At 42.7% G+C, this 10664-nt stretch overlaps 1 protein-coding gene across 1 annotated transcript in view; it reads right to left on the bottom strand.

Annotated features, from left to right (window-relative positions):
* Nucleotides 1–9386, bottom strand: part of kif13ba (kinesin family member 13Ba) — a 44958-nt gene extending 35572 nt beyond the window's left edge. The window contains 3 exon segments of the mRNA XM_029455429.1: nt 2390–2483; nt 8640–8982; nt 9196–9386. Of these exon segments, the coding sequence (XP_029311289.1) occupies nt 2390–2483; nt 8640–8709 (164 nt within the window). The 5' untranslated portion in view covers nt 8710–8982; nt 9196–9386.
* Nucleotides 9387–10664: the final 1278 nt, after the last annotated feature.

A 10664-nucleotide genomic window follows, 5' to 3' on the forward strand; every position in this document is an offset into this window, starting at 1 on the left:
CACACAGGATATTAAATCTCTATTTCAGATGTATTGTGACTATCACGAGGTAAAGAGTATAAATATAATGTTCACATTAGAAAGTAAACCCCCAGGAATGCACACTTGTTTGCTCACGTATTTGATTGGCCTTGCAGCGCCTTGCCGGATGACGTTGCGTTCCAGCTAAAGTTGAGCTACGATGAAAACTTTTGCCAGGAATATTTTCTTCATATATTTGGCAGGGTCACATGACCTCTGACCCTTCCTGGGTCCAATTTTCAGACTAGCTTTTGTTCCACATGGTGCTGTTGCATTGTCAAAACCTCAGTTGTAGTTCAGCGCTGTTGCGCTTTAATACTAACAACAACAAAATATCTATTTACAGATGCAAGAGAAAATAGTAGATGAAAGTAGAGACACACTATGTACACCCTGGGAGTGGGGCAGGATGCAGCTCTCTGTTGTTGGTAATCAAGGAAACGAAGATCATTTGAAGATGCAGTGGAGCAATCCAACAAATACCACAAAGAGAATACTGGCAAATGTCTGATGGAAACCGATATATTAGAAGACATAATGCATGTAATATTATGGACTGAGTAGCTGTCTGGGACTGAAAATCTAAATCAGTCTTTCTTCTTAACCTTGTAGTTCCTCAGTGTTAGACTGATTCATTCGTTTTATGTTGTTTTGAGAATTAGACTGCTGTCTTGGTGCTTCAATAAGAATAACTGTCTTTCATATGCAATCATGTTGTTGGTTTAATAACCTGAGAATCCTTGAAACACACTGTGTCGATCCGTTTAATGTAGGCATCATCTTCTGTCAATATGCATTTTGTTTTTGACGATAGAAATAATTCATATTCAGTCAGGAAGCTGCACTCTTTTTTTCCATGCGATATCTTTCAAGAGATATGTCTCAGCCATTTTAAACAAAGGGCATCCTGGTAATGAAGTTAGCTAAGCAAACATCATGCACCTGCAACATCCTAACTTTACAGCATACTTCCTTTATGCACCCACTCCAGTCTCTCAACTATCGACCACCAAGGAAAATGCTCAGTAAAAGATAATCCTCCAATGTAAACAGTCTAGAGTTGAAAAATGGAAAACAAACAAACTAAATAAACTAAACTAAATGCACGCTGAGGGCAGCAATCACTCAGTCCATCCTCCTGCTGCTTCCTCACTCCTTTGTCACTGAGAGACGGAGAGAGAAACTACAGCTTTGCTCTTGTTTAGTCCTCCATAAAAGTCACTGGGGGAAGTTTATGGTCGACAGATGCTGGAGTAAATGAGGGTTTTTCCCCCTCTTCCATCGTCTCCTCACTCAAGGAAGGGGCTTCACGGTCACCGACAGCGACCCGGAGTTAACCTACCACTGTGTTGCCACGGAAACGGAAGAGCTGAGAAAAAGGGAGGAAGCCAGGCGGTGGGAGTTATGACCTGACGGAGTGAGGGAAGAGAGGAGAGGAATGGACTCGCCTTTTCATGTATAATCATCTCTGTCTGTCTCGCCGCTGCTTTCTTCCAGGCAGAGGCACCTCTGACACACGCACACACAGAAACACATGCTGCTGCTGTCTGTCTGCTCCCACACCTCAGCCGGAGGGCAGCCTTATTCACTACGTCTGATCTGGCAGTCTGCAGTCAGCTCCACCAGTAACAAGGAGATCTTTCTTTACAACACAGCTGGCTTCCTCCAAGATGGCGGGTCGGTGATCAAGCATGGCCCACTGGCTGATTTTGAACCGTTACATAATGAAATTGAACAGCTGTAATCATAACAGCTTTTTCATTACACATGAAGTGATTAACTTCACAGTTAGTCCTCCGGGTGTTATATTAGAAACAGTTTGCTGGGTTTGACCACTACTGCGCACACACACACACACACACACACACACACACACACACACACACACACACACATACACATTAACAGGATGGAACAAGAGCAAAAGCCAAGAGAGGGGAAACAAGTCAAGTGGTTGGAGTTGAAATACACCTGTCTCCCAACAGCTGGTTAGTCAGCTTCCAGCCAAAATGACATCATGCCGACAAAGAAACATTCTAAACAAATCTGAGACCAGCTCTCTGAAAGGAGCAATCAGGAAAAAGGGTACAAGAACATTTCCAGGGCAATGAATATCGCTCAGAGTAAGGATACAAAAAAATATAGCACAACTGTAAATCTATCTAAACACGGAGTATCTGTGTGAGAGCAATACAAAGGCTGCTTGTTTTCAGAACACCTGCATGTTCCTGTCCCTTTCACCTCCCGCAGTATCTTTACCTCAGGTCTCTCACTATTATAAAGATGTATACTGTAATACACTGTACTACAAACGTAATGTTTTTTTAAATGTATACATTTGTATATTTATAGCTTCTGACAAACGTACCTGGAGTCTCCTTTGCCGAGGTTAGCTCCGCCAGGATGGAGGATCGTTTGGTTCTTCTCCATCTCCACGATACATTTTGTGTTTAATTCCTTTTCTGTGGATCAGCGAAGACAAAGTGTTACAACCAAAGCAGTAAACCTCACAACATGCTTCTATTCTTATCCTTAATTGTACGTTTTCATGACAAAATAGGATAGAATGTGTAACAAAAATATCTTCATTTCACCATCATCCACAAGAAATACCACTGAGAAAACTTTCAAGCCACCTTGTAAACTTTGACCCTTTTGCCAGCCAATTTTATGTTTATGACTCAAAACGTTAAATATCCAGAAGAACAGGCTCATTTACAGACACAGAAACTTTTATAAGCATTGATCTGATGTTACTTCTTAGCCTGCTCTGCAATAATAATAATAATAATAATAATAATGGCACAATAATGTCCTGTGGAACATCAAGTTCAAACAATTGTATGAGTAGGCCGGGTAACATCAACTCGAGGTAAAATGACCTTTTACCTTGGAGTGAGCATTAAGCTAATCAATAAAGCAGGACTTGTCCAGGGAATCAGTTTCTCTCCCCCCACACACACACACACACACACACACACACACACACACACACACACACACACACACACACACACACACACACACACACACACACACACACACACACACACACACACACACACACACACACACACACACACACACACACACACACACACACACACACACACACACACACACACACACACACGATTAAGTCCCATGCTGACTCTGGCCTGTTTATGTGGTGACGCAACACTGGCCATTTTCAACTCAGCATATGGAGTGGTCCTAATGCTTTGTCCACACAGGTATTCATGACAATCCGCTGTACAAGGCAGCATAAAGTTGCACATTGAGGCAACTTGATCATGGTTGTAGTTCTGCAAACTACCATTTCACTGCCCCATCAGTACTTTTCCTACAAAATGCAAGAAATGCATTAGTACAGAGCATATACCTGATCTCTTGTTGGTAACTTAAAAATACATATCTCACATGTTCCTAGTATAAAGTACTACATATTATTTTTGTTTTCATAGCAGAGTCAGTGTTACAATGTTCTAATAGAAGCCTTGCTGTGAAAGTAACCAGCAGAAGTGTTGGAAAATAACAACATGAACCGCACTGGAAATTTACAAGGCTTGTAAGTCTCTCCATTCATCTGTCTCGCCCAAGAAGACCTAATGATGGTTGTCTGCACACGGGCTAGGTGCTGCCAGCATGTCCTGGGCATCCAGTTTTTGGCAGAACTGGTCGTGCATTTAAAAAGAAGAAAAAGAAAAAAGGCATTTGACAATCGGCTGCTTGCAGAGGAAACTAATTTACCAGTAGCAGAATACTTTTACTGCTGGTGAATGTTTGGGCCACAGCCATAGAAATACTTTATAGTTTAATGACAAATGTGTTACACTACACAATTATACTTTATTACTCAAATGTAATTCTAATTAACATAAATAAGAACATGACAATGCTGTTTGTTTTGAATACAAAATAGTCTTTTATCTTGGCCTTTAGGCTAATCAATAAAACAGGATCAGGTCACGTCACCCACAAAGCAAGCAACAAAACCCAATGACAAGTTCATGCTATTTAACCTGATAAGATAAGGGTGGGACTTAGGATCCCCCCCCCACCTCCATGTGTTGTTCCTGGTGGGGATATAGTCTTCTATTTTGCCCCTGTCCACAGGGAGGTCAGAGGTCAAGGATAGAACAGCACTCCTTTATTTGCAAATCAGTGTTTACTCAATGACATTACCGCAGAGAGGAGACTTACAGATAATACATCAAGTCCTTCAACTGTAAGACCTGGTTCAAGCCTCCCGTGTAAACAAAGCATCCAGCTCAATTTCCCTTCAGAAGGAACCAGTACTGTGTATTCACCATCACCATTTGGCCCAGTACTTATATATAGAATGCTAGAAGACACGATCATGCCCCAAAATGACCGTCAATAATCATTTCTCCATTATGCAGAAAAGCATGCAAGAGCATGCAAAGATTTTGAACGTCAGCAAATGTGTTCGGACATGAAAATCATTCTGTGGTTTCAATTCCTTTCTTCTACGGCAATATTAAACTGTGTATTTATGCCTTTAGTTGCTTTCTATGACCAAGGTATGACTACTCTGTAGCAGGGATGAGCAGTATCATGACTTAGTCAGCAGTGGAACATGTGCCATTTTCTTCTTGTTAAAAGAAACGGTTCCCAACAATCAGTGCCCTATCCAGAGTTCATTAAAGTGCATCGGTGACAGAGCCATTTCAAATAAACCTTTCCTCACCAGACGACAACTTATTGTACAGTACCCAGCCATACCTGCCCACTCGGTTCCTGCAAAGAGTGTTTTCAACTCCTGCGTAGGTGGTCAGCAGGCGTTCTGTCTTTTACATACCTAATTATTACTGTGGTATTGTTTTCCAAACAAACATGCAAGTTAATGTTTTATCTAGCTATAATGGCAGGTAGAATAAAGAATACAGAAGTCACTTCACATGTTTGTCAATCGAGTAGACCACTCTGACTCCCCTGCCATCATTTCCCTCCATATAAAGGGGGAATCCCAACCTGAGTGGCTCTATGTCTGAGGAGAAGCTAGCTGTGCCTGTGCATACCAGGAACATTAGGGATTTGAGGCTAAACTGTCTGTTTAGAGCGCCTCAACACTGCTGTTCCTGGCAGGAACACAAGGGTAGAGCCATTGGAACTTGGTGCCAGAGAACCTTAATCACTCTGCAATTCGTCTACTGTCAAGGACACTACAAAGCAAAAAAAGTGGGGTGATCCAACAGAGACCGAGTGACAAAATGACAGCGAGAGCGAAAGCACAAGATAAAAGTTAAACAGGAGGACTGACAGACATATGCAGCATTTCCACGGCAATGTACGCCAAGGCTCTACTCAACTCGACTCACTCTTTTTGGTCAAGAGCGTGACCCTGGACATCCTGCACCATTTTTAAATAGTCAAGCTACTGTATATGGAGACTGCTATTTTTTTTATTCACTCAAGCTGGACTTTATAAAATGGTAGCGCTCAAAACTACGCTGTACATTGAAAAAGTGCAGAAGCTCCTGTTTGGTTGGCGATGAAAGGTTTCAGCAAGTGTCGCATTGAAGATGACGCTAACGCTATGAGATCAGCCGAGAATCCCGCCTACACTGAGGGAGCACTTTCTGCAGTAGACAACGGTATATAAAAAAGGACCTGGTACCAAAAGTGAGTTGAGTCGAGTAGAACCATGCAGTGGAAATAAAGCAATATAGAGAGGTTGCACTTTCTCTCTTCTTCTGCTGCCTACATTACCCATGTGCCCCTACTGCTGCATCTGTACTTCCTGATTAGCAGAGGGGAAAATGTGATGCAGTGTGGTTATGAGGATAAATGTACCCATTGTTATCTGCATCTCCTTGCTCCATAACCAGCTCCCACTTTCCACTGGCTTTCTCTGAGGTCCTTCCCTGAGCTACCGGTGCTGAGGTTTGGCACAACAGCCCCGACATCAGCCAGGAAGCCTATTGGCCGTAGTGTTGCCGTTGCTACGACTGGGGTTGCTCTGTTCTTCGAAGGCCACAGCCATGGGAACATGGAGCATTACGCAACGTTAGCAAATATTCATTCAGACTCACTCCCTTCCTGCCTTTGTCCAGCTAGGCTGCTATACCACCTCTCCTCCTCAACCTGGGATACATAGGGATAGTGCCCTCGATGTTAAAGAAGCCTGCTTGTTATTTCAGTGTCACAGGTCTGAATCATTGCACCAGCTGGGGGAAATCAAGTGAGGAGAGCAAATGTGTACGTCTTTGCCCTCCCTTAACTGCTGCTTCTGAAGCAACTGTCTGGCAGTGGAAGACAGGGAAAGAGCTGTACATCAACTGAGCAGCTCACAACGTGTGAGAATGTTTAGAGGCCTGAATAGCAAATGATGTGGAGTTTAGAAAAGAGCATGCAGAGCAATTTTTCTAGGTGCAATTCAGATCTTCTGAACTGACATGTGATGGAAGAATGATGTGTCCTCTCAGAGCTGATATGGTGTTTGGGGGCTCCTTGAAATCATACATGTCTTACATTAACACTGGCAGACATAGACAGAAGTTCCATTTAGACAGGGATCAGAAAAGGCAATACTGGACACGTGGCACTGCTGGTTCCAAACCCTTTCCCACTGCCTTTAGTAAGCCATCAATTTTCCTGCTCATTTCCCTTCACCAAAATCATAATTGCTTTTTCTTGCTAAGCAATGGAAGACACAGAGTCACAAGTCTTGCACCAGTGAAGCTATACAGCTACTAGTAATGCTGGTTGCTTCTCTTAAGAACTTGGTAGCAGCCAGGAGAAAATATTATACATAAAATGACTCTTTGGCAGACTTTGATTCAATGAACTCATCTACTTCTGAAAGTGCATTTTTGGTGCTTGAATCAGTTTCTATGCTCTGTATTCTGAGTTAAATCAACACTTGAATTAAAGGAGAACACAAAACAGGAGGTGGTGTTCAGTCAAGTGAATCTTGCAGTGTGTCATCACCTGTACCTGTCAGGTAAGATGGAGGGAGACTTGAATCCCTAAATGAGTGCAGACAGTGGGAAGTGGACATGGGAACATTGGGAACATAACTCTATTAGAAATGAATGAGATGTAGCCAGAGAAATGCATTTACAGTAAATCCCAAAAAGTCCCATTCACACTTCCATCAGTCCATCTCTGGAACGTTCAGGAACATTTCCTGCATGGGGCCATGTGTGAATGGGAGCAGGGAATTTCAGGAAAAATACCAATATGGCTGTGTTGAATAAAAAGGTGCAAGACAGAAACGTTCCTGAATTAATTGTATGTGTAAATAGTGAAAATCACTAGTGATGCCCGAAAGGTCATCCAAGTAATTTACCAGGAACTATGTGTGAAAGGGACTTAAATGTACCTGATATGATGCTGAATTCCACCAGAGCTAACCTGTAGCTTCTCTGTCTCAACATCTACATAAACAACATAAGAGTTCACAGTAAATCCCGCCTACGTGAAGAGTGCGGCGATCCACTGCCTTGGTCTTGTGACTGGCTTCTCCAGCTCACAGGGGGGGGGAGGGAGGGAGAGAGAGGGAGAGACAGACAGAAACAGAGACAGAGAAGGGGGTGAGAGAGAGAGAAAGAGAGACAGAGAGAGAGAAAGAGAGAGACTGAGAAAGAAGGAGAGACAGAGAGAGAGATACACGTGATATATTCAGCCAGTTGTCGGTCAACTACTCTGTCTCAGCAGCTCTCCTCCTCCTCCTCTCATGGGACACATGGTCTCCCACAGCACAAACACAGTTTGGCAATCAACCAGGAAAGGTCATCCGTCCTTTACTGCATGCTGCACTGTACATTTGCAAGATAATTGAGGGGAGCAATTGCACGCAGATTTGTGTAACACTGTACCTTTGTTACCCAGGCTTTACTATAATTAGAGATGAGGATGGAACAATGTGTAGACATGAAGCAGCCCAGAAAAGATCAGTGGACTGAAGATACATGCAGGCTAGCCTAGTGTGCACTAATGCCCCCGAGAATTTTTTTCTGACATACTGCTGTTGCCCTCATTCAATCATACCAACCCACAGCTATCCTGTAAAACTACTGACTTGAACTAGTCTTGCAGCAAGTGACAGATGAAGTCAAGAAGGTATTGGCATCCGTGTCAGCCAGCAAGGAGCCAAAGCGACTATAAGCAACAGTAGATCTTACATAGCAGCTCAGCTTTAAATCTAGCTGGATGGCAGGCAGCCATGATGAAAGTCCGATGGCAGCACTGTTCAAACATGTGCCATCCAGACCACATCTTTATTTAATCTACAGAAGCTCATTTCACTAATGGGTGGTGATTTCTGACTGGCATCCCTTTCCAAGGATATTAAACAGTGAGTACTTAAATCAAGCCAGTCTTCTGTGGATAGTGTTATTGTGAAACGTAGTTTGTTTATAGCTAACCTGTGGTCTATGCTTTAGATAAACCTGAGATTATCTATATCCAATAATGATAATCAGATGTTAGTGTATTCATAATAACAATCTGACAGTTAGTCTATTCATAATAAAGCCCCAATGTATCCACCAGGTTAACCTGAAATGCAGACAGATGCAGTCTCCACACAGCATCAATTTGAGAGTCGTAGCAATAACAATCCAAATGTGAGCAGACTGAACCCCTCTCACCTCTCCTGTTCATGGGCCGTACACGAACAGCCACCTTGACATTGGCGTCGTCCAGGCTGGACTCCCCCATGCTGACTCCTTATTCGGGCAGGGGAGGTAGCGCTGATCCCAAATAAATCAGCTCTTCAGCTAAACAATCATCCAAAAGCCTGGAAATGTTGCGCTAGCCGAACTGTCAGCCTGCTAGCTTCGCTCAGCTTTGCTCCATAGACCAGGCATGTCCAAGGAAAAAACAAAAAGCCTGGGAGAAATCCGGCAGGAAGCCAGCCGCCGCCGCCGCCGCTGCTTATCTTCGTCTTCTGCTCATAGTCCAGGTTAATTTAAATCCACAGAGGCGTGGAGGCTGTAAGGGAAATGAGAAATGTAAATTAAGTAAGATTACAGCAGCTGGTGGATGTGACTGAGCAAACGTATGCTATCTGCAAGTCAAAAAAAAAACGGGCTAGCCAGCTAATTTGCCAAGCAAACTGAAAGGCAGTAGCGGCAGTAAAGAAGAAAGTTGAGGCTATTTCCTACATAACATCACCAGAAATAACACAACCTTCGAGCTATATACCTTGGTGGATTCATCCCAGAGGTGACGCTGTTATACTACACGTACAACCGAGAGAGATCCCCGGAGAACCGCCTGGCGATGATCTACTTCTTCCCAACGGAATCCACTATGTCCTCCCTCTGTGTCGAGCTACAAGCAGCTAGCAGCAGCCGCCTTTCCGACAAAGTATCACCCCTTCAAATTAAAAGCGCATTGGTTAAACTGGTCTGTCAAACTGAGAAGTCGAGAGGATACACGTGACAGTTGTTTTCCCAAGGCATGGGTATTTTTTAGGATAACACGACGATGTATTGTGTTGTGTAGCTTTATAGCTAAAACATAGATACATTTAGATAACGTTAGTCCTGAATGGTGCATTTACTGTTCCGTGCCGCTAACGTTAGGGACCGCTGTCAAACACCGGCGAATTGTAAACCTCCACTTTTTGGTCACACACCTTTCACAGTTAAATGATCTTTTAAAACTACCGTTAACTGGGTGTATTTTAGGTCAGAAACTCCACAATGATCGGAATTAACTGCTAATGTTGGCGTAAATTAGCTAAAATCTTTACCAGCACCACACACTGCCTCACCTAACTTATCCAACCGCATTAAGTTATATAGACCAAATAACCTATATCTAACCTACAGACTCGTTTTCAGTAGAGGCATCTGTTTACATTTGTTTATTCAAATCATTTGTTCAAAAGTATCTGTTGAACATGTTTACATCAGTCTATTCTTACGTTTGTTGTTAAAACTTTAGTCCTCACTCCTGCGGTTGCTGCAGCCCGTTTCCACAGCGAGACATTATTACGCCAGCTCAGCCAAGGACCGTTAGCGTCAAGTTAGCGAGAAGCTAAAAGTGCCGGTCAAGCTCGGTTCGTAAGTTAGCTCGGTCCACTTACAATTGTACACGCCAGCCACGAGACACTGACTCAATAACAACTTACGCTACCGGGTTTTTTTTGATAAAATATTGGGGGAAATGTGCTTGATGCCAGATGTGTTCAAGACCCCAGTCAGTCACGCGACACTTCCGCTGTCCAACGTCAAACTAAACACGTTACAACACTTCCCAATATAGTTTTCAAAATAAATCCTGATACTTCAGTTCTGTCACATTACACCCCATAACTGTTCAATTCAAGTCCAGTTTAGTTTCATTGCATTCCACCTCACACTAGTGTACGGAAAAATCCGTTATAGCAGTAGCAATAGTCTTTAACAGTACAAGAATAAAATATAACACACGAAACAAAATATGCCTACTCAGTAACTACTCAAAAATACACATTTCAGTTAGATACTAATAACTCACAATTGCAGTCATTTAAAGCATTTATATTTTAATATATGTTGCCATATATTGTATATTTGACAACAAACAATGACGATAACTTTATCTGCCATTTTATTATATATCATTTTAAGTTTGGTTGTAGTGCTTAACAGTCCCAAAGATACTAAATCTAGCTGAATTTCTGG

Source organism: Cottoperca gobio, chromosome 3 (assembly GCF_900634415.1).
Source record: "Cottoperca gobio chromosome 3, fCotGob3.1, whole genome shotgun sequence".
Lineage (NCBI taxonomy): Eukaryota > Metazoa > Chordata > Actinopteri > Perciformes > Bovichtidae > Cottoperca > Cottoperca gobio.